Source organism: Quercus lobata, chromosome 8 (assembly GCF_001633185.2).
Source record: "Quercus lobata isolate SW786 chromosome 8, ValleyOak3.0 Primary Assembly, whole genome shotgun sequence".
NCBI lineage: Eukaryota > Viridiplantae > Streptophyta > Magnoliopsida > Fagales > Fagaceae > Quercus > Quercus lobata.
The window spans coordinates 1,206,221-1,230,197 of NC_044911.1; the positions used below are offsets into that span (position 1 = coordinate 1,206,221).

At 33.1% G+C, this 23,977-nt stretch overlaps 2 protein-coding genes across 4 annotated transcripts; both read right to left on the reverse strand.

Annotated features, from left to right (window-relative positions):
* Window positions 1-3,281: 3,281 nt before the first annotated feature.
* LOC115955556 (vacuolar cation/proton exchanger 2-like) lies at window positions 3,282-9,985 on the reverse strand. Of its 2 annotated transcripts, none has more exons than XR_004084154.1 (5): window positions 9,087-9,985; window positions 8,792-9,004; window positions 7,551-7,686; window positions 5,151-5,267; window positions 3,282-5,074 (listed from the first exon to the last, which is right to left on the reverse strand). XR_004084154.1 is itself a non-coding variant. In XM_031073720.1 (5 exons), the coding sequence occupies exons 2-5, from the start codon at window positions 5,163-5,165 to the stop codon at window positions 3,711-3,713; spliced, it is 252 nt and encodes an 83-aa protein (XP_030929580.1). In that variant the 5' UTR covers window positions 5,166-5,267; window positions 5,570-7,541; the 3' UTR covers window positions 3,282-3,710. The 2 variants fall into 2 exon arrangements, 1 of the variants encoding a protein (XP_030929580.1); XM_031073720.1 differs by lacking the exons at window positions 7,551-7,686; window positions 8,792-9,004; window positions 9,087-9,985 and adding an exon at window positions 5,570-7,541 and having other exon boundaries at window positions 3,282-3,815; window positions 4,118-4,199; window positions 5,025-5,074.
* A 4,735-nt stretch (window positions 9,986-14,720) lies between these two features.
* On the reverse strand, window positions 14,721-22,993 carry LOC115955554 (probable amino acid permease 7). 2 transcript variants are annotated; one of them, XM_031073715.1, is made up of 7 exons: window positions 22,589-22,993; window positions 20,959-21,195; window positions 20,145-20,238; window positions 16,471-16,685; window positions 15,951-16,084; window positions 15,573-15,800; window positions 14,721-15,135 (listed from the first exon to the last, which is right to left on the reverse strand). In XM_031073715.1, exons 1-7 carry the CDS (start codon window positions 22,674-22,676, stop codon window positions 14,734-14,736), a joined length of 1,398 nt encoding a protein of 465 aa, XP_030929575.1. In that variant the 5' UTR covers window positions 22,677-22,993; the 3' UTR covers window positions 14,721-14,733. The 2 variants fall into 2 exon arrangements, with proteins under 2 accessions (XP_030929575.1, XP_030929577.1); XM_031073717.1 differs by having other exon boundaries at window positions 14,965-15,073; window positions 22,589-22,990.
* Between the last annotated feature and the right edge of the window lie 984 nt (window positions 22,994-23,977).

Below are 23,977 nucleotides of genomic sequence, written 5' to 3' on the forward strand. Positions count from 1 at the left end.
ATTTCTCACTTTCTCCAACATTTCCTTTTATCTTTTACCTTTTGATCTTCCTACTCCTCTCTACCTTACCATTACTCTTTCTCTATCCATTCATCTTCCTCTTATTTTGACTCTTCTTATCCCATCTTCTTTACTATAAATAAACTATTATCTCTCATTCAATCCATATTATGATTTTTTTTTTTTTTTGAACTCTTCTCCTATAAAAAAAAATGTGATTACTCTCTCTCTCTCTCTGTGTTATGTATGTTTGTATGTATGTATGTATATATATATATATATATATTCTTTTGGTGGATTTTAATTCAATCTTGCTTCTCTACTTTAAGTTGATCTAATTTGCTCTCTCTCTGTGTGTGTGTGTGTGTGTGTGTGTGTGTGTGTGTGTGTGTGTGTGTGTGTGTGTGTGTGTGTGTGTGTGTGTGTGTGTGTGTGTGTGTGTGTGTGTGTGTGTGTGTGTGTTGTGTGTGTGTGTGTGTGTGTGTGTGTGTGTCTATATTCTTTTGGTGGATTTTTAATTCAATCTTGCATCTCTACTTAAGTTGATCTAATTTGGTTGTGTTTTTAAGCTGTTTTTTTTTTCTTTGGCTATTAGATGTGGTCCTATTTTATTATAAATATATTATATATTAATATTATGTTATTCTATTACATAGTATGGTTTTGATAATTTGGTGTTTACAACTATATCTTTTATTTTGAATATTCTTCTTATTATTTTTTATTCTATATTTGTTATTCTCTCCCCAAAAAATGTGATATACTCTCTCTCTCTCTCTCTCTCTCTCTCTCTCTCTCTCTATATATATATATATAATTCTTTCTTGCAAATCTTGATACGTGTTAGTGCTGTATTTTTTGAGTTCGCATCAAGTCTTTTCACTCCCTCTTATAGTTTTGGTTTGATATTTATTTGAGTTAATCCTTAGTTAGTTTGGAAGTAAGAATTTGAGTTTATATCAAAACACAATCTACATGACTATATTAATTTTTATGTGCCTATCATTTATTTGAATAATATCAATCGTAATTATGTGATAATTTTTTATTATTGTGATAATCTCTTTGAGAGAATGAAAATTTTAAATAATATATTTGAAACTTAAAAATTTTAGTTGTACTAAAAGAAATTAAGAAAAATATAATTCATAATAATCATATATGGATCACTTCAACCAAAAGGATAATATCAAACAAAAATACCAAAAATGATAAATTTATATATTTAAAAAAAAAATAAAAATTATTTTTAGAAATTGTTTAATATTTCGAAAGAACAAATTATATACAATTAAGTTAAAGAGTAAATTATATATTATACACATCTCAAAATAATCATATATTCTCACACATCGCATGGGTCTACAACTAGTTGGAGTTAAAAGTGTGACACATACTGTTGGAAATTTTGAATCATTGAATGCAAAATATTCTCACATGGGATCAATATAAATCAAGAAATTAGGAATATTACATGTCACATGGAATCAAATCTTGAAATAGTTCTTTTTTAATACCTTTTTAAAAAGGCTCTCTTCGAAATCATCATCAATGTTTAATAAAATATATGGATTTTTTTCACAACTTGTTTTATGTTTTTAGTGGAAAGGGCCTATTGTATAAGAGCATTCGCAGCTGGCATGGTATTTGTCATATCTTGCCAAAATTTACCATCTCAGCACAAAAAAAGATCAACAACTGGTCGCAATTGGCATGGTAAAGCTAAAAGAATTTGCAATACTGCCATAGTACCATCACAAATTTGCGATAGTACTGCAGCAGTATTGCAAATTCAAAAATTATTATTTTATTCTACCTACAACTTTTGCACGGTCTCATATCCTCTCTCCACTGTCTCATTTTTTTTTCTCTCTCTCTCTCTTCAAAATATATTATTTTATTATATAGATATATTATTTTATTGTGTAGATATATTATTTTAATGTGTAGTATGGTAAAATAAAAGTTGGAATGTTAAGTGTATTATAAAATAATATTATATAATTGATAAAGTAACTTTTTAAGATGGTAAAATAAAATATGATAGAATTTTCAACTGTGAATGCTCTAACGCCGCAACCCCATACCAAAAAAAATAACAAGAAAATAGGATTAGATTTTTTTGGAGAGCCACACGTCTGACCCCACCTACCCCACTCTCCTCTACCACTCAAATCCCACAAATATCTATACCTTTCTCTTGGCCCGTCAATTTAGTGGTCCTCTCTACTTTTATTTCCCATTTTATCACAAACACACTAACACTCCTCTCTCGCTCCCTCATACTTCCCCACCGGTACCTCACTGTTTACCATCATCTCCACCATCATTTTTTGACAAGATCACTGTAAAAATTCTTAGGAAACTCTAAGCATCTTCATTCATTTTATTTGAAGTAAAAATTTCTAATATTTTTGGTGAGTTTATATGCTTTTGCTAGAGATTTTCTTTATCTAAGCTTTGATAAACTTTGGTCTTATTTGATCCACATTGGTCCTATTCTATACACTTCATTTTTATTCGGTCCACATTGGTCCTATTCAGTCCATTCTGCCCACTTTAGTCCTATCCAGGTCATTCCGTCCATTCTATCCACTTTAGTTCTATTCAGTCCACATTCGTCTTGTTCAGTCCATTCTATCTACTTCTGTCCTATACAGTCGACATTAGTCCTATTCGGTCCACTGTGGTCCTATTTAGTCCAATTTGGTCCTAATCTGGATTATATCCAATTTCTAAAACTGTTGGTGTTTACCCATTGTATTATTATACCCAAAACTCAAAAGCGTCTTCAATTTGAACCATCAAATTCAAAGTACATGTCTCAAATACCACTTACCAGTCCAACAATGCCATTAAGCTCCTGACACAAAACCACAAATATACAGCTACTAACCTACCAATGCATTTTTTGTAAAACTTTCTACACATGACAATCTTCTTGAGTCAGGCCATTACAAAATATCACAAACACCATTAGATAAGATTTAATAAAAATAATAAAAAATTACAATAATAATAATGAAGTAACATTTTATAATTCCTAAAAAAATTCTCAACTACCAGTCCCAATGGCTTCCATAAGTTCCAAAAATCCCACTTATGATGACAAATTCATACTTTCAAATGAGGCATACAACATTGGATGCGTGTCCTGTAATATGGAAAGGTACATGTCATATAACCAAAAAAATCTCGATTTTATATAATATGCGAGATGCAAATGTGTTATCCGAAAATCCCTTCCATGATTATGAATTTAATTCTTCAAATGACACAGACCATATAACCAGTATTTCATTGAGTGTTTCCCCTTCATAACTAAATGAAAAGGTAGAAATTATTTAACAAGAAAAAGTATCTCAATTTTTTACAAGGCACTTCTGTCTACTAAATATAAGTGAACATTTGACCACCAAGCAGTAGTTGAAGAAGAGAGAACATAATAGGCAAGATACCAGTCAATTTACTGACAAGAACAAGCAGAAAGCTAAAAACAAGGACCAAAGCTTTTGGAAATAGTCCTCATGAATACATTGCTTCATTAACTACATTTTTGTATAGTGCCTATCATCTGCAGACACGATGGATTACTGATACAGTCACCCTCCACTTCAAGACAAACTTTATATAGTGTGTTCATTTAATTATAAATTCCCAATGGGAAATAGACTAGGTGCAAGTTAAGCTTGAAAAATGGACACTTCAAATCAGAACTGTCCTCCTGCAGATGAATCATGTACAAAAAATCTTGCAGCAACTATCAGATAGCAAAGAAGAAGTATTAGTCCCTTAAAATAGTGGGAAGTTCCTTCCTGCAAAAAAGCATTTACAGCATATAGGAATGTGTATATAAAATTAACAAAAGTTAATAATAATTACGGAAAGAAAATGGAATCCATAACAATTAAAGGAAAACTATTAGCACAAACTTGCTTAAAACAAAAGAAGTGAACAAGACAACTCAAAAAGATGTTGAAATATACAATTTCGGAATTTCCCATCATCCAGCTTAAATTAGAACCCATCATGACATATATTACTTAAAATGCTTCCTTCTCTTATAAAAATTTGACCAAATCATGGAGATTTGCTTTTCTATCACTGAAATACAAACCTGCAGCATTAAGGCTGCTACCAAGTTGTCTCGAAAAGCTGAAAGTTTAAGTCCATAGCTTGCCCCATAATCCAACCAAGGACTACAGAAAAAGGAATCCGCAGCAATATAATAATGGTTTTAGCAGATATTGATAAAATAAAATGAAATAAAAATCTTCAATGAAGTAATACTAAACAGCATAATCATCAATACAAATGTATCTCAAAGGGATGCCAGTTTTTGGTGCTAAACATGTCTCCCTACTTGTACATTTCTATCCTTTATTTTCTCTAAATTAATTTGTCTCAAAGGTTTCTTGCTCAAGCTGCAATGAACATCACATCACAGGCAGCAAAGATCACCCAAACCAAATTCATGTTAAAAGGTATTAACAGGAGCACATCTTTGAAGGTGTATCACATAAGTTTCAGACAGATGATGCAACAAGAGCTGTGCAGAAAGTAGAAATTACTCATGATCAATATGATCATCACCAGCTCTCTTTTCCAGTTAAAATTTTTATCCATTTGCTGAGAGACAGCCAATGTGGTGCAAAACAAAGAACTTTGAAAGAGCTTTAATTCCCAAACTCTGGCAGATGACTGGCCTTGATATGAATTGATGTCTGTTATATGCACCAATTACTAACATATTTTTAACTACAAAAGACATTGTACCTAAACTTCAAGCAACCAAAAAAATAATACATTTACTATCTTGAGGAAGCAATAACACAAAGTGACTCATCAATAACATAATGATATACTGACAATTGAAACATCTCCAAGCATTTACTTGCTTCAAATATTGGTTCCAAGGTAATTTAAATTAAACTGTACAAATACTAACTATAACTAACTCTTATATTTTGGAAGTAAAAAATGTAAAATAGAAATTAAAAGGAACTCATATTGTTAATACCTACCACAAACAAAGCTGCGTTGATGATCCTATTGAGACTCCTAATGTTATGTCCTGTGGAGAAGCTCAAATAGTTAAAACTCAATCTAAAAATAAAAAAACTGTTAAAAGTGAATGTTAGAAAGCTTACAAGCTTATCTTTCATGGCAAATGTGATAGCACTTGCATGATCTACAGCATTCCCCACAAGTGGGAGCAAAATAACACTAATAAATGTAAGTGGAATATGCAATGCAATAGATGTTCACTGCAAAACAATCACCCAATCAGAAGGTTGATTAAACAATTTCTTTTTATAAGTAAATAATTTCATTAGAAAAGGATAAGAGGGGACGCATATAAGGATGTGTGATCCCTTTTCAAAGAATACAAATCATAGGGAAAGAGAGTAAAAAAATCAATAAAAGACATCGAAGGGTTGCTGCCTAGCACATGCATCCAATCACATAAAGACTGCAAAGTATGTTCTTCGATTATAAAAGTAGGGAAGATCCACTTTTTTTTTTTTCTTATTACAGATTCTTCATGACAGAGGCACGGCTCACACACCTTGGCTGCTCTATGGCAATAAAAACGTCTGTGCAAACATCCTAATAGCTCATACATAGATTTGGGCATCAACAACACTAACCCAAACTATTTGAAAACAAAGAACCAAATATTTGTAGTGACAGGACATTGAATAAGCAAGTGATCAATAGACTCCACGCTGCTTTAACACATACTATACCAACCATCATCAAAAGCCTCCTTCAAAGATTATTGAATGCCAAGATTTTTACAAGAGTTTGCAGTCCATACAAAGTACGCCTCCTTTCAAGGGGCCTTAGCCATCTATGTGCTCTTCCACGGGAAGAAAGAAACTGTGGAGCCCTTAAGAGCATTATAGAAAAAATTAACCTCAAACATCCATTATTTTCAATGATGTCCACAAGGCACAATCATGCCCTCACACAGAAGGTAAATTATCATAGAGTAACTCAAAAAAAGAAGCAACTGATTCCAGCTCCCAATCCCGAAAAGCCTGAATAAAGAGGACTCCAATGTCAGATCTCTCCTTCATCTGGGCTGGGCTAGAATTGATTCTACCAATGCCTCCTTGTTCACCACCGAGGTGTAAAGGTCTGGGAATTCCTTGAGAGCATTGTCACCACACCAAATGTTTGACCAAAATCTCACTCTGAACCATCTCATACCTCAAAATGTAAAAAAATTTGGAGGATTCACATCCCCTGCTTATACTTTTCCACAAGTCAAGTCAACCCTATATGGACCCTTGAATGGTTCTACTGTCCATCCTCCCAAAATTTCACCTTGCTTTGCATAAATTATACTTCTATACTGATGATTTGTAGGTGTTCGAAGTCTATAAAAAATAAAAAAATAAAAAATAAATAAAAGGTACTTTTGTGCATAACTATGAATTATGGGTTTTACATATGTGAGGCCATTATAAGATGTCAGATAGAAGCAAGATCTATCTTCTTTTGATGCCTATATTATAGTAATTCATAAGTCTTAACGTTTAAATAGATTTTAGTTTTTTGGGGGTGATAGTGGAAAAGTTGACAAACAAGTCACTCTTACTGCCACTCATACCTTTCCTAATTCAATTCTTTTGACTTTTTTTGGATCCTTTTCCTAGAATCTCCTCCCTTATTTTTAGGATTATTTTGTTATTTATATCAAGTCTAAATTATTCTAGAGTTTGTAATAAAATCATGAATTTTTTAATGGGATTTCTTGGATTATAATTTATCAATCAAATTAGGAGTTGGAAGCCTTACTAGGTTAAATAAGAGTCAATGAGCCAAGAGCCTTGCAACTCAACTGATTTGCACCTTCTTGTGTTTCCAACTATCGAATTATCCACAAAAAAGAGTCAAAGAGTCTCTAAAAATATGATTCATTTTATTTAAAGAATTTGACCTTGAGCAATGGAATTATGAGTGATTTGCATTATTGAAGAACTGTATGCCTAGAATGTTCTTCTCATCTCTCTCTTCTTGGTCTTCTTCTTCTTTGGGCTGATATTACTATTCAAGTCTGTAGTTCACACAACCCCTAAAAAAATTCTCTCTTTTCCTAACCAAATCCTTCTGCTTACATATCAGAACCTGAATTAAAACCTCATATACTTTGTCTATCAAATAACCCATCAAACGAGCATTTTTAGGTTCTATTATTTGCTTATTGCCTAAGAAATAATGGCAACCTGCTTGTTTTCTATTTCCCTTCTTTGCCGTTCAATTCTGTATCTTCAAATCATTTAAAACGTACAAGACTAAACCATAATGCATAGCTCTAAACCTCAACTTTAAAACCCTAAGCCCATCATAAGCACACGTAGAAAAGTAACCATATACCAAGCCAACATTTGATAAAGAAAGCAAAATAATGTATTACGGGGTTTATTAGAGTGTCCAATTGCAGTGGCTCCAAGATATAAAAAGGGGAACCAGACTTGTTTATGTAAAAATATATGATAACAAATTTCACAGAGAAAGAAACACTAACAAGAAAATATTACCTCTGTTGTATCAACTAAATATTCAGAGAGGATTGAGACGCAAGTAATTATAACCAAAAGCCAGATTAATGATTCCCATTTTGAGATCTGGGGAGCTTCGTCATCATCTGCACCCTCTTCAATCTGAATCCCTTTCCTATGTTCATGCCATTTATAACATCATAAATATATATATTTTTTATTTTATAATTTGATAGTTACAATGAGAGACGGGGAATTTGAACCCTGAAATTTCAATGGAAAACACCCAAAGGTGCCAATGAGTTGAGTCATAAATTAATTAATTGAACAATCCATGCTTAAAGAAATGTTCCCATAAAATATGACAATGAAAATATAGTATACAACATATATAGCAATGCCTCCTTTTAAGTTCTAAAGACTCAGTAAGTCCCTAAGCCAATAAAAGTCTCAATATAAGAATGTTGTATTAAAATTATTGGTGTGGTCGGCAGAGGTAGTCTCAATGGAGTCCAAATGTGCATTTTATCCCTTATTGGCATTAGAACTATGTTGCATTTCTCCCCAACCTAAACCAAAGAAAAAGATACTATGACTTGTATTTATGGCATTAATCACTACATCTTTACTATATTCTCAACTATAAATTACAATGAACCCTAGTAGGGTATATATTAATATATAGGGACTATAGGAGTTGTGTTGGCCCCATATAGGCTTTATAACATAATTGGGCCTCTTGAGCCTTTATTCATAATAATACACATAAACCTAGAATTAGTCATTGCCCCTTGTAAGGTACAACAAAAAATTTCAAAACAGTCACTGCTAGAGCAAACTATAAAACTACAACAATAGCAATAATAACCAAACCATAGTCCCAAATTTTGGAGTCAGCTAGCTTTGGATCTCAACAGAATAACTAGGGCCAGACACATATATTCTTTTTAGCAAACTATATATATTTGGCAAATACAATTGATTGGTGTACTTTGAATATGCTGCAGCAGCTACTTTTATAGACCATTAGAAAAACCAGCCAAATGTAGAAGATATTCAATCTTTTAATTGTATTAGTGCCAAAGATATAGAAGAGAGCTTAAAATTGTAGAAGTCTAAACAATATCTGTTAGATGAAAAGACTTTGACTCATCAACTTAAATTATTAAGTAATATAAGTATCTTTCCAGGTTGAAAATAATCAGTCCATGTATAATAAGGTTAGAAAAATACCAAAAAAATATACTACTAAAAAGTTTATAACAATATTCATAACCAACCTCATTAAGAGAAACATATAGATTACTTTGACTCTTTAGCTGGAAATAGAGGTATGCAGCATATGTGACAAGCATGATGCAACTGCTAAATCTTGAAAGAGCCAACTCTAACTTCCCAAAATAAACCTCAGTGTGTGTATAATGAAGAACAGTCGGTAAAAGTGCGCCCATGACTGCCATCAACAGCAATCCAGAGTTTACCACAACGGTTGCCTACATACCACATATATCAGCTTTAGCATGAAAGATAACAAGACAATTAAAAAAAAATCAAAAAATCTGCTAATACATCCACCTTATTAAACAGCTGCTCCTTTTGAAGAACAAGCCCACCACAAAAGAATGCACATCCAAGCACCAGCAACAAGTTTGACAGAATTGAACCCAATAACGACAGCTGAACAATATGTATCAATCCACTTTTCAAAGCAAAGATTGATATAATTAGTTATGTTACATTCCCAAAAGTAGCATTCAATAGACCTCCAACTGCAAATTTCAAATTCACTACATATCAGAAATTTTACATAATTTCAATATTTTCCACTTATCTATTGTAAATAGATAGAATTAGTTATTTTGTTAACTAATTGGTTAATCTTGTTCAGTTGGCCTTAGTGGTGCCTCCTCTTTTACATATAAGGGAAGCTAATGATGCAATCAACACACAATCAATAATACCAAATGATTTGGGCATATACTAAGGATAACACTGTAGGACATTAAAATTGAGATATAACGAAAACTTTACCTGTTGGTCCAATGAAAAGGCTAGCTGCCTAAACCAGAGTGAAAACCAACACATTAGCAACTTACTAATACATATTCCCTTTCAAAAAGAAAATCATATTCTTTAGAGAGAGAGAGAAACGGAAATCCTTACTCTGTAGCATAACCTAAACGCTCAGCCAAAGGTGCTATATCCACTAAGCTTAGAAAGAAGACCCAAGCCTATAATCCACCTCAAAACAAATAAACAAAAAAAATCTTCGACCAATGATTTAAATGATTCAAGCCAATGAGAACTGCAACTCACAGATTGATCAGTCAGTTCCTGAACAAGAATTGCTGCTAGCCCAAAAGGGAGCAGCAAGTTGAGTTTATTGGAGAAAACAACAGTCCTTATGCTCTTATACACAACATAGATCAATGTCTTGATGCTACTAACCCGTGAACCTCCAGAAGACGATCCACTTTCAGCTGTATAAATAGGTTGCAATTTTTAGCATGTTTTTCCAAGCTAGGAATTACCTCAAAGCTTATTATTTATTTTAAGTATATGCATACATCATAATGGCTCAGTTAACAATGGTGTAAAAAGCTCACCAAGTGAGAGGATTAGTGAGTAGAATAAGGCTATAGTATGAAAGTAAAAGTTAAAGCCTAATTGTTGATGGAATATTAGTGTTAGTGTATAGCTTAGATTAGATTAGCCCATTGGGCTTGACCCAGTATACTGTACTTGTAATTTACTCATATTACTTGTACTACACATATACCTAACCTATATAAGGCTTTGTATTGTACATCATTGTTTCACACATTAATATACAAACTATTCAATCTTTCTCTCTCACTTTATATTGTTAACAATTAAAAATCCAAGAAATTCCTGCTTGGTGTCATTCGATATAAATTTCCAATTTTAATATTGTAAAGTTGAATTTATTCAACTATGTGTTGGCTTTATTCCGTGCCAAATTTGCTTGTAATTTAGCATTTAGAAACCCTGTATTTAGGTGGGAATAATGTAAGGGTTGTGTGTGAGAGAGTGTAAAGACTTGATCAAGAGTGTGCAATAAGAAGGTGACTCGTGACAGGAACTCGCGATTGGTGACTCGCCAAAATGAAGCACATGTGTGAAGCATGCAGGAAGATAAAGAGACAGAACAGTTGGATCACTACAGGACAAAAAGTATAATCTAGCCTAGTTTGATAACTGGCGACTAGAACTTGCGACTCATCCTAGTCGCGAGTGACTCGCCAGTGCACCATGTTTTGCTGAAAAGTGACTTTTCACATTCCAGCTCATACCCTACTATAAATACCCTTATACCCACGAAATGTAGAGCAGAGAGAGATAGAGCTTCCGAAGAGAACTTTGAGAGAGAAACCCTAGAGAAAAACAAGATTGATTCATCCACAATCTTATACATTTGATTCTTCAAATTCCTCTACTCTCACCCTCTCCATTGTCATATTCATGAGAGGATTATAAAACTAAATCCTTACCTCACCAAATTCAAAATAGTGAGAAAGTTCTTGGTATTTGGGAAGCAGTTCAAGAGATAACCAATTCATATTGGTTGATGCAATGGGCTAATTGCGGGATCCAGAAAGCTAGAGAAGACACGGTTCGGCGTAACCTTGTTGGAGCAAGAAGCTTGGAAAGCTTAGGTGCATTGGGTAAATTAGGCTTGGAGGGTCTATTGCTATTCATGTATCTTAACTGATATTCTAGTGGATCATTTACCACTTGGAGGGCGGCGGAGAGGTATTTTGCCGAGTTCTTTGGTTTCCTCTTCAATAACACGTACTGGTGTTATCTTATATTTGCATCTCTTTTTCCCTTACTCTTAACTTTTAATTTCTGCTATTTTTGATTAATTAAAGGAGTAAAGTAGTTTGCTTATTTGGTTATTGCTTATATTTTACATTCTGCACATATACCGTTTGAATATAAGCTTGTTTTGGAATATTTATTTTTGAGGGTCTAAACATTCATAAGTGTTTTAAACACTAAACGAGTTTTCAAATATCTTAGGTATGGTGTTGGCAAGTCCATGACAATATATCTTATTTTGAGTTGTAAGCATTAAAAATGAAGTACAAGATCAAGTCCAAGGTTCAACACAAGAAAGGACAGTCTCGGGAATTTTGATTGGCCCTCAATCATCGCTCAATTGATCAAGAGTGCCTGTTGATCAACTCTCGGTTCAGCTGATTGATGAAGAATCAAAAAATCATGTTTTTTTTTCCTAACGTGCTCTGTTTGAAGTCCGCTAATGGGGTGGGTTATTGTAACCCTAATTAGAAAGCCATGAGTACAGAAGAAAATAGAGAAGATATTCTTCGATGTTGTTGCCATTAGCGTGGCCAATATTGCCAATCATATCTTCTTTGCTGGATACCACTTTTCTGCCTACAACAATCTGTCACTAAACATGCATTTATACTTTTATGTCTTTCTTATAAGAGTTAATCTGTACTTTTTCCTATTTATTTATAGGACATCTATTGGATGTTTCTTTACATATATCCTTTTTTTTTTAATTTTTTTTAAATATAATTGCTTAAGTGTATATTGCTATGTTCAACACAAAGATTAATTAATCTTTTAGGTGACTCTTGGAAGTAGTGAATCCAACTCTTAAAATTTGTGTTTCTCCTCAAAAAATCTAAACATGTGCACATTCTCAAGGATTGATTCATTCATGGACAACTTGCCTAGTTTTGAAATTCACAAATATATGACAAAAATAAGGATACAATTGAGTGTTTGGTGATAGATGATTTAGTTCTTGACCATTTTTTTAAAGTTCCATTGACACTTATAATAGGATGAAAAATTAAATAGTAGGGTATATTTCTAATCAATTAGCCATAGGAAAACAATTTTGATTAATTTTTTCCAGTTTAGTGGTATCATCTTAATATCTTTTGGTTAATTTTTTGTTCATAGTTTGTGAACTTTCTTTTGCTAAAGATCTATATGGTAGTAGTATGTTTGGTTTATTGCTTTAGCATGAACCTGCAATTCTTTCATATGACTTTTAATTTTACTTCCATTGCTTCAGTCTTTCCTTGTAATTAAGGCTGTGATGACACGTAAGAAAAATTGCCCACTTAAAAACCTACCACGCTTACAATTTAAAGGTTACAAAATACCGCACATTGCACCGTTTGAGGCTTTAAAATTTAAATGTTTCTTGTGCAACCTACACGGTTTAAAACAGAAAACACAGTTAGATTAAAAGAGAGAGAGAGAGAATGAGTTGATTAGGCACAAAGAGTGGAGAGAGAGAAAAAAAACTGAGAAATCTACCCCTAAATGTGTCAAGCGACAGTCCAAGCCTCTACCATCATCAAATCCATTCCCTCCACCGGCATAGTCTCTGTTTTTTGGTTTTTTATTTTTATTTTTATTTATTAATTTAATTTGGGATCAAATCTGATTTAGGTCTGGGTATTTTGACTAGATTGGATTGCATTAAGTATTTTGGCTTAGATAGGTTTTGAATAAGGAATTTGGATTAAGAATGGTTTTTAATATCCGTTATTTGTGTTGGATTTGGTTTTCCTTTGGGATATTTGGGTTCAATTTGTTTTAAGTATATCTCTACACTTTAAAGCTTTCATTTTATTTATTCTGTTTTAAATTTTTTGTTGAAACATTTTTTCCGTTTATAATTTCGTTTCTAATGTTTCTTTTCTAGCATTTTTTCCATTTATAATTTTTTTGTTTCTCATTTTTTTTCTATTTATAACTTTCTTTGGGATATTTGTGTTTAATTTGTTTTGAGCATATCTCTACACTTTAACCCTTTACTCTTTTGCTATGGAATTGTTGTTTTAAATTTTAATGCGTTATCTTTTCTTATTTATCCATTCATATGCATTTAGTTTCTTGCTCCTTTCATGTTTGATGCATCTTAATTTGTTATAATATTTTGCTATCTTGGAGTTGGAGGGTTAGTCATGTTCAAGTGTTTTCCACTAGAGTCACTAAGTACATTCTCATGTTTGTAAGATTTCAATTTAATTTTTCAAAGTACAAAATTTTAAAATCTTTCACTAGGTGAATTTCTAAATGCTGCTCAATGACAGTTTGTGTTTGTAAGGGCATTCAAAAATCAAACAAAGAGGTACTTAAGAAGATTTTTGAAAGCATGAGAAGGTTTATTTACACCAAAGACTGTGAGCAAGTCCAAGGACAAGGCTTTAGGCTTTATTTTTTTGGAGTAACGTTTGAATTTCATAATTAATTGTTTTGTTTTGATGATAAGCAAGAAAGTGAAGTTACCATGTCAGTTTTTCTGTTTATATAAATTGATAGTTTTGTTTGATTGAACTTGGATCATTTGAAGGTTTTTTTTTTTTTTTTTTTTTTTGACAATTTTCTTTACCGGGATGTGTTACAATTCAAACTTAATGTATATTTCCCTTCAGCGCCGTGTATGTGCTATACTCAATTTTCTTTACTAAATTTGCTATGAAAAAAAAGTTTTTTTTTTAAAAAAACTTATATTGACATTGACTTGACTATTTTGATTCAATTCATTTTCCATTTTTATAATTATTCAATCTTTGCTGTGAAGTGTCATAGTCATTGGGTTTTTTCCCCCATTAATTTACATGTAAGGGTTTGTTGTGGCTTGAGCCACATTGTCTAAGGAAGTTAAAACACTTTAGTGAGAGTTCTGTTTTTGTTTATGTGTCCGTATGTATGTTTTATTCTTTGGTTGATTTATTAATTATTTCCCTTAATGTGCTATATCATAATAGGTTGATGTGCTATATCATAATAGGTTGTTGGTGGTTTCTTTTTCATCATGACCAGAAGGCGAAGATAGAAATTACCCTTATCAGTACCTACTGTGTTTTCATCATTATCACAAGATGTAGATAGACTTTTTTTTTTTTTTTTCCAAAACCTCATCTTGCTTGATAAACCTTATATTTATCTATTTGTACCACATATATTTATCTATTGATTTTTTATGCATATAATTCTTATGTTAAGTTGTTCTATACAGCTATTTTAGAATTGTTATGAAATATTGTTTCCATAATTAAAGTTTAATAGTTTAACGTTGGTTTATTTTAACAATCAGTTAAATTATACAACATGCCCTAGAATAATTTTAATGAATTTTATTGTCTTCTAATAAGTAAAATGACCCCGCACATTGCGTAGGTTAAACGCTAGTTACAGTAATTACTCAGCTGAGTTCGGCGCTTATAATAGATTCAAGTGATCCAATAAAACCGACAACTGTCACAAGAAAGCAGACAAAGCTAAATGTCCTAAGTACAATCCATTTTTTTGTCCAAGCTCCTATTTTCTTTTGTACAAAGTACATCTCCACAGGGAAATATATAGTCAACGGCCAAAAGTTCAAGGCCCCTAACAGTCCCAAGACTGAATTGAAGTAAGGGAAGAGCATTGCAATTCCAGTGGTTGATACAACGTATGCAGTTCGGAAACATAGCCTGAGAAGATTCCACTGAAAACCCGGCAACAATGGGAGTTTGATGGTATAGAAGTTATTTACAAAGCCACTGTTTGGGAATTTCTTCGTTAACCATCTTTCACAATATGCAAATACTGGCTGACTATAAATCTGAGAGTGAAAATATGTGAAAGAATGTAACTACAAGCAAGCCAAGGATGCAGAGAAGTAATTAACATTTGGCACTGCCTACAGTATGGAATCAAAGACAATGAGTTATTTTTTTTTTTTTTTTTTTTTTTTTTTTTTTTTTTTTTTTTTTTAAAAAAGAAGGATTTGACTAGGGAATAGGGAAAAGAAAAAAATATGTTTGAAAATTGAAGCATATCCTGATATATTATGCAATATAATTTTAAAAGTTGGGTTACTTATGCATGACAGAAAAATGTTACATAGGATTTTCAGTCTTGTTCAAGAAACTTTTCTTCTTAAACAATGCTTGTTGCATATGCCACAAACATTTGGGCATAAACAAAATTTTTACAAGATCAATGAGAAAGTGAGTAATAGATTTTATTATTTTAAAATTGTATATTGATTGTTAGTACCTGATATCCTCCTAACAAATGAAGAACAATGCAGGCATTAGCAAAATCAATGAGCCAATAAGGTTCATAGAAACCAAATCCTGTCAATAGGTTTCCTGGTGTATCATTTCCAAAGGCTGCATATCCAAAGCATCCACAGCAGAGGTAGAAACAGGTTGTGACAAAAATGGCAACCATTGATGCCCTCTTCATGGTCTGGTTTTCTGGGGGAGGGGACTTCAAAGTATCCTTCATTTAACAAATTTCCCAAAACATTTTAGATACTGAACTTATATCAGCAATTATTTATATATGACTAAATTTATAATGTTTACTTCAAAATTAAATTTTCATATGCTTTTGTTTTTATTTGGTTTATTATGAGATAGTACTCCATACCTGGATCTCAAGAACGATAATTGAGTACGGATAGGCAAAAGCAATGTCCCCAAATGATTCGAAGACTAACCAAAATTTATTGGCAAGAGTAGAAGCCGGGACTCCTGTAATGCTCCCCATAATCTTCCCATTTTCTACAAATACAACTCATGAATGTTGATCCATAAATAGCAAAGAAGCCAACTTTCCTATTAGGTGAACCAAACATTTCTAGTACCCTCCATTTAGCTGCCACATTCTGAAAATTTTTCCTTGATAATACCAGATAGTTGCTTTAGCCTCATTTGAGTGAAAGCTCTTGTTTTTGCAAGTTTGGAGTGATAAGAAAATATAAAACTCAGAGTTCTAAAATATATCCTTTTCGTAGGTTATCTCAGCAACCTGAAGAATTACTACAACATTTTAGAGAGTGAAACAACTTTTCATACTACTTTATACAGCTTTATGTGATCACAGGGTGTGTTTTAGTTGTAAAATTGGAGGCCTGTGATTGAAAAAAAGAAGGCAAACACAGCCATACCTATTACTTTTGCAAAGCCAAGTGCTATTCCAATAAAAGAGTAGGTAAAGGACATCATTGCAGCAACAACCGAAAGCCATTCCATTTTATGGAAATCTGGAATCTGTGACATAACAATCTGAACAAGTCCAAAGAGCAGCATATAAAAAGTATCACCATATGCACATGGAGCTTGGTGCCCTTCTTTGTGATAGCAGTTTGATTTCTGAATTGCCCTGCATGAATATGCCAAAGAAAGGAAAATATGTGAATTATGAACGTATCAAAGAAAGGAAAAATATAAGAATTAGGAAGAGTAAACTTAGCCAACTTGAACTCAATCAGAAACGACAAAAGAAAATAAAAAGAGCGGATCATAAACATAGCTGATGAAGATGACACTCACACTAGAATGAACGTTCAAAGAGTTAAAGAGGAGAACATGAAGAAAAGAAAAGAAATGGCAAAAGAAAAGAAAAAGAGTGGATCATAAACATAGCTGATGAATATGAGACTCATACTAGGTGTGAGTTTAGATGTTGTTGAAATGATTTTCTTAGTGCGTTTGGCATTTTACTGTGGGTCCCGTGCACTGTTCACAGGACCCACAAGTACAAAATTCAGCAAATTTTAAGTTAAAACTAGGTCCTACGGCACTATTCACATATTGAAAAATTATTTTGCTACAGTGTTTTCAGTTTTCAGTTTTCAGCAATAAGTAGTATCCAAACAGACCCTAGAATGAACATTCAAAGGGTTAAAAAGGAGAAGATAACAAGAGAGAGATGTGTAGAGACAATTTCGCAATACAAAAAATTTTATTATACTCTATTTATACTGGTTGCTGTAGTAATAGCATAAGCAATCAGACTCAGTCCCATAAAAGCTCAAATTTTGAAGCAAACCACAAAACCATGCCTGCCTTCCAGAACTTTCACTATACCAAATCAGGGGCATATAAAACATAACAATCTTTGTAAAGTATATCCTAAGTCGAATATTATATAGAGCGTTTAAAACCAAGAAGAAGAAGAAGGAAAAGAAGTTGGTGCTTTTACTACCAAGATTCACTCTAACAGCATCTGCGTAAAAGTAGTTTCGTCTTCTGGTTATGGAGTCAGGACACCTGTAACAATCGGAAATGAGGAATGCAGAGACATAGGTGACAATATCAAAAAAAATCAAGGAAACTGCCCCTGCTATCAATCCTAACTGTGCAGTACTCCATGCCAGAGACAGAACTCCAGAGCCAATTACAGCAGTAATGATATGAGCTGTGCAACTCCACAAGGATCCTGTTTGAATTGCCCACACAAGGCACTGAATTCAAGACTAAATTTGGAAGTAAATTTAGAAGAACCAGTGGTTAGTCCTAGATAAAATCTTGACCAGTTCATCACAGGAACCTTTGGCTACTTCAAAAGAGTGTTGGATAGCCATGTTTATCCAACTCCAAAGAGGGCCATGAAGTTTGATGCCTGTATACCCAATATAAAAGGCCTAAGACTCAGAACACTATGCCACACATCAATGTGAAGGCCCCGGATACAAAACACTGTCACACATACATAAATGCAAATAAAAATACCATGCTTGTGACAGCTAACATTTTATGTTTCTTTTTATCTCCATCTAAACTAACTAGCTTGAAGTGGCCTTTATTAAATAATGACCATGATCAACATAAGAATGTTCCATCAGTTCTACAAAGCTTTGAATTGGTCCTGAGTCCTAAGTGAGCGCATGCATGTGTGCACATTTACTTATTATTGATCAGGCGATTAAAATTACGCAAAATTTTGAACATGGCCATATAAGCTTCATCATTTTTGTAGTGTTCCAATAATTCTAGTAAGCTGTAAAAGACAACACAAGAGTTGCCAGCTACTTGATGGAACTTTTTATTGGTAAGTACCTATTTGATGGACTACTAAAGGAGAAACCTATCATGTACTTCTTTTTTTGGTGAAAAACCTATCATGTACTTGACACCATGGTAATTGCTCCCCAATTAGACAATCATTTGAAGGCTGCAATAGGAACTAAAGCCATTCAAGCATTTTTGAAGCCATGATCAGTGAGATTCTGCAAGGTTAGACTTAAAACTTACAAGGCTTTTGCATGGATCATTTCTCAGCATCATGAAGATATATAGTCTCATTTAGAACCTAAACAATGATGGAGAAATCAGCTGTCATGTTCATCATGCCATTTTCACCTTTCTTCTTTATTACTTTCTCCTTACCTTATTTTGAATTAAATAGTAGCAATGGGTGGGTCCTTGAGTTGATAGTCCTCTTATCTAAAAATGTAAATGATTGAAATCAAGTAGAAATTTTGTCCCTTGCAATGGAAATACTCCAATAGCTAATGTCCAGAAAAAAAGGCAGTTTGATACACAGCCTCTTTAGCTGATTCTGATTCCACATGATACCATTTCTAAAGGGATGTTTCATCCTGTTTTTTTACTCTTGTTGCTGTGTTTGTTTCCTCAATACACCTAACATAACCTTTCACATCATTTGCAGCTTGAGAAACTTTAGACTTGATTTCAAGAATCTCAAAAACTAACTAGTAAAGGACATATAGTGGACCCATAATCATGAATCAGCTGCACCGTTTATTTAGTCCTATCATCCTTTGCACAATATTACCAAAGAGATATTGGCATAAAATAGTGGAGGTAAACGAGTGCAAGAGGAAATTTTCCCTTTTCCCTATTATTAACCTTATCCTTTAGGTTGTGTCCTTTTCATTTGAAGGTACAATTTTGTGGCTAGCCAGGCTTGCATTTGAATGGACCAGACCCAGCTAGAGATTGGTACCACAAAAGGCCCAGTAAGATTCACTCTAGGACTAGAAAAAAGAATCTCCAGTTTCCATGGCCCAAGTCCCTGGAGCTATCTTGTCTTATACTAATTATCTTGTACCCCCATCTATGGAGTGACCTCTTACAAGTCTGTGACTCCCACCTAGAAGCTTGTGAGACAACCACTCCATAAAGCTGACATAGGATATGGTTTCTCCTTAGTAGGATGGTAGTTTAAAGTGTAGACTAACACATATATCTTCATGTCAATATGTTAGGAACTCATGAGTAGAACTCACCCTTGAAAATCGGCTTGCAAGGGGTGGCCAAGAACTTATAAACGCATGGTTAAGCTTACACTTAATTCATGTAGGACACAGATCATAACATAATACTATAAAATAAATTGAAGAGATGTAGGCAGAGGAGTTATTACAGTCACATTTAGATAATACACATTTCTTTAAATATTGATGACATGATAAAAACTAAGAGTGAGTTTGGCATTAGCTTTAAACTTTAGTTTTTAGCTTTTAGCTTTTAACTTTTATGTACAGCTTTTTAAAACCTCACTTTTTCCCTTTTTTCCTCACTTCTTCAAAAAATTTCAAAGTACAAGTATACTTTAGTACACTTTCAGCAAAAAATTTTCAACAAAAAGCTAAATAAATCATTCCCAAACAAACCTTAATTCATCCATAAATGATCAAGATTTAAAAACCCTAAAATAGAGTTAACTTGAGAACTTTAGAGAATCCAATGGACTATTAATATTTAAGAATGTTAGTGATTTAGCTAGCATGTGACCACCAACCAAAAAAAAAAAAAAAAACCTTAACAGTTTAATAAAGAGTATGAAGTAGTGAAAATAGTTCTTGAGGAGTACCTCATGCAGGTAGCAGCCGTAATGACATAGGCAATTGCACCCCCCCATAAGCTCTCCAGCGCAATCACTCTACTCACCTTCTGGCTCTTCTCTCCTGCATTTCCATGTACACTATAAGGTCAATGTTTATTATTAGATGTATTGGCACTCCCAATAATAAGGGTTTTCACTAGTGCAGACTAGTGAAATATCTGCAGGTCTGGTGGACTACTTAGTTCTTTCTTTTTTAGTAGACAACAATAAAGACTCTGCTCAAAGCTTTGGTCACTTTACATTACTATTAAATAGGTCATGTGATTAAAAATAACATAGATAGTTATTCAATTGCAACTGGACTGAAGGAAATTTTTTCCTTAAGATGATTATTAGAATGTGATTCTAATAATTCCAATCTTTTAACAAGGATCAACATTAGAAAATGTTAACTCAACATGGATTTCATCCTAATGAACTGTTTATGAACTTTTTTTTATGTCACGAATTACTGATTAACTTAAAAACAAAACTAAAAGGGATTTAGAATTTATTTGTTTATTATTTTTGCTAATCAAAGCCCAAGCCTACTATTAGCTAACTTAATCACACACTGGAACTTATAGATTAAAATAATATATATATATATATGTATGTATGTATATAAAGCCTAACACACACACAATTCATGATTTTTTAATTTATTTTGTGGCTAAATTGGTCCACATTTTAGAAATTTCAACTTGCAAGACAAATATCACTTAGCTAAGACAATACATCATTGATTGAGGGTTAAGATTAGATGTGACAAAGATCAGGAAATTGGGATTAAATTCCTCACCTAAATACACCCTGACAGCTTCCATATAGGACCGAATTCTAGCGGGGCCACATTCAGGATCTGGGTATCTATAGCAATCACATAGAAGGTTTGTGGAAATAATGGTGATGCCTGCAAAGACAATCATGAGTAATGGACCTGCAATCCACCCTAGTTGGGCCACGCTCCATGCAAGAGACAAAACTCCTGCCCCAATCACTCCTGTTATTATATATGCTATTGAAGTCCATACGGTCCCTTCACAAAAATAAAGACGAATATTAGCCCAAAAAGTTGTAATGACTTAATTAAAGTATATTCATTCAAAAAAAAAAAAAAAAGTTTATCCTAAATGTACTTGTAAAAAGCTCAACTAGTGGGGAGAATTAGTGTGGGTTTAGATTGTGACAGAAAATTAAAATTATTTTACTATTCAGCTTATTTTTGCTATTATTTATGGGCTCCATTGTACTATTTTAACTAACTTTTACTTTTATCTACACTATTTTTAGCAATAAATTTTCAGTTTCAGCAAAATAAGCGATATCTAAACACACCCTTAGTAGACAGAATAAGGCTATGGTATGAGGGTGAAAGATGAAACTTAAATTTTGAAAATTAAAATGGATATTAGGAGGCCAAGATAATCATGCTTGGTTCAATTATATATAAGATTCCAATTTCAATAATGCTTTGTATAAATAATTGTATTGTATTGAAAGGGAGTTGTCAAGAGTGGAAGGTATTTTAAGTAGAGTTGGGACCATCTTTGGTGTTTGTGCTCTCCTGCAAATTGCAACCTCCAATATTCCTTCCTACCAAAATACCACCACATACTAAAAGTGAAAATATCTAACTTTGTGCGGTGCATATTGCTGAATCACATTTTAGAGCACAGTAATATGCAATAGGGTTAACAGTCCCAAGTGTTCGCTTGCTGATCATTTGTTTACTGAAAGTATTGTAGAAAATAACAGAGAAAAGTTTTTTGTATGGGGTCTGCCAAAATAAGCTCAAAAAACCCAAAAACTGACTTTTTTTGCACTTCCCATATGCAATCTAAGAGGAAAATATCTAGCACCCACTTGAATTGTTATTTTCTCTGACAACTGAAGATAGAAATATGCAGCAGTTGCATGCAAGATATGGCCAATTTATGTGAAAGTCACTACTTACTATAAGAGATTATATGCATCCAATGAATGCATAAGATAATTTCTCTATTGGAAAATGGTCCTCTGTTCCCAGAAGGCAGAAGATTTGGTCATTTGGCATTACTGCAGTAACCCATTCTGTTTTCACCGAAGTCAATATTAGGCTCTACCTCTCCGGCAGTAGAGATATAGATATTGTTTCAAATTTTCAATTTTCATCCTTACCCATATTAGACTTAGTTACTCAATAAATTATATACCAAAAGAGAAAAAGGAGAAAGGAGACATAAAAAGGAAATGAAAGCTCTTAAAATAGTTTTTTTTTATTTATTAGAAAACTCTTAAAAAATAGATATGATGAAGGAAACATATAGCCAATAAAAAGCGGAAAGTAAAAGAGTTTTCCTTGTCTTGTGACATTCTCTCTACTGAAAAGATAAGAAGAAAAGACTACTATATGTGCAATAGCTGCAAAACTGAATTTCAAGTCTAATTACCTGTTCTTTTGAGAGGCTCCTTAGGTTCATCAGGTTGAGAAGAGCTTCCCAGTAAAGCTGATTCCTGATCTTCTTCCTCACCACCCATGTCTCTCCCTTGAAAATTATGAGGTTCTATTGTGTTATACTTTTCAAATATCACAAAGGGATAGACCTGTCAAGAGCTCTTAACATATGTCATGAAAAAACGTGGGGACACTTGCTGCTATAGCATTAAAGTCATATCATTACTTAAAAAACAATTGATACATCAAATCCTAGAAAGGATTGAAAGTAACATGTCTTGGCCTTATTGCTCTTCTTCTTGATTGACTAAGAAAATACTCCTTAACTTTGGCAAGTTTTTCAATTGCTACCTTCTCTATCGACAAAAGAAACAATGGACCAAGAATCTTTTGGTTGAATTAATATCTTTCCATATACAAAATATTTGAGAGTTTAAGAGAACAAAAATTCTTTAAAAATTTATGCTGCAAAAATAACAATATATTGTAATTATCTTTAAAAAAAAACAGAGAAATGAAAGTCTTATCCGTTGCTTGTACGCATTTAGTTTTGAAATTTTGGTGGAAGTTTAGTGAAAGCTTAGCTACCACAGTTTGGATTGTAGTTAAAGTGTGACACGTACTGGTGGAAATATTGAGTCATTGAATGCAAAATATTCTCATTTCTCACCTGGTATCGATATAAATCTTGAAATTGGGAATATTAAATGCCAAATAATTTCACATGGGATCAATATAAATCTTGTAATGGTTCTTTTTTAACACCTTTTTAAAAAGGCTCTCTTCGAAATCATCATCAATGTTTAATAAAATATATGGATTTTTTTCACAACTTGTTTTCTGTTTTTAGTGGAAAGGGCCTATTGTAACGCCCCAGCCCGATACCCAAAAAAAAAACAGGAAAATAGGATTAGATTTTTTTGGAGAGACACACGTCTGACCCCAGCAACCCCACTCCCTTCAGCCACTTAAATCTAACATATATCTTTAATTTTCTCTTGGCCGGTCAACTTAGTGGTCCTCTCCTCTCTATTTTTATTTCTCATTTTCTCACAAACACACCAAACACTCCTCTCTCTCTCACTCCCTCACACTTCCCCACCAGTACCTCACTTCCTACCATCTCCACCATCACCGGAAAAGTCGAAACCTCTAAACATCTTTATCCATTTTATTTTAAATAAATATTTCTAATATTTTTGGTGAGTTTATATGCTTTTGATAGAAACTTTCTTTATTTAAATTTTGATAATGATAACCATGTGATTATGAGTTTTGGAAATGATATTCGTGTGTTTATGAGTATGGGTTTTGTCTTAATGGATTTTGTGAGGCCCGAAATCTAAGGTCCTAGCCCACTTTGTATTAAGGGCCCAGGCCCGAA

Coding starts and splice junctions, on each gene's coding strand:
- LOC115955556 (XM_031073720.1), bottom strand. Junction 4,200..5,024: donor TCAACGCAGCTTTGTTTGTG/GTAGGTATTAAC, acceptor CTTTTTCTGTAG/TCCTTGGTTGGATTATGGGG. Junction 3,816..4,117: donor TAGCAGCCTTAATGCTGCAG/GTTTGTATTTCA, acceptor GCTTTTTTGCAG/GAAGGAACTTCCCACTATTT.
- LOC115955554 (XM_031073715.1), bottom strand. CDS start 22,676: ATGGGTGGTGAGGAAGAAGATCAGGAATCAGCTTTACTGGGAAGCTCT. Junction 15,801..15,950: donor TTATCGTTCTTGAGATCCAG/GTATGGAGTACT, acceptor TGTTAAATGAAG/GATACTTTGAAGTCCCCTCC. Junction 15,136..15,572: donor ATTTGTTAGGAGGATATCAG/GTACTAACAATC, acceptor TTTCACTCTCAG/ATTTATAGTCAGCCAGTATT.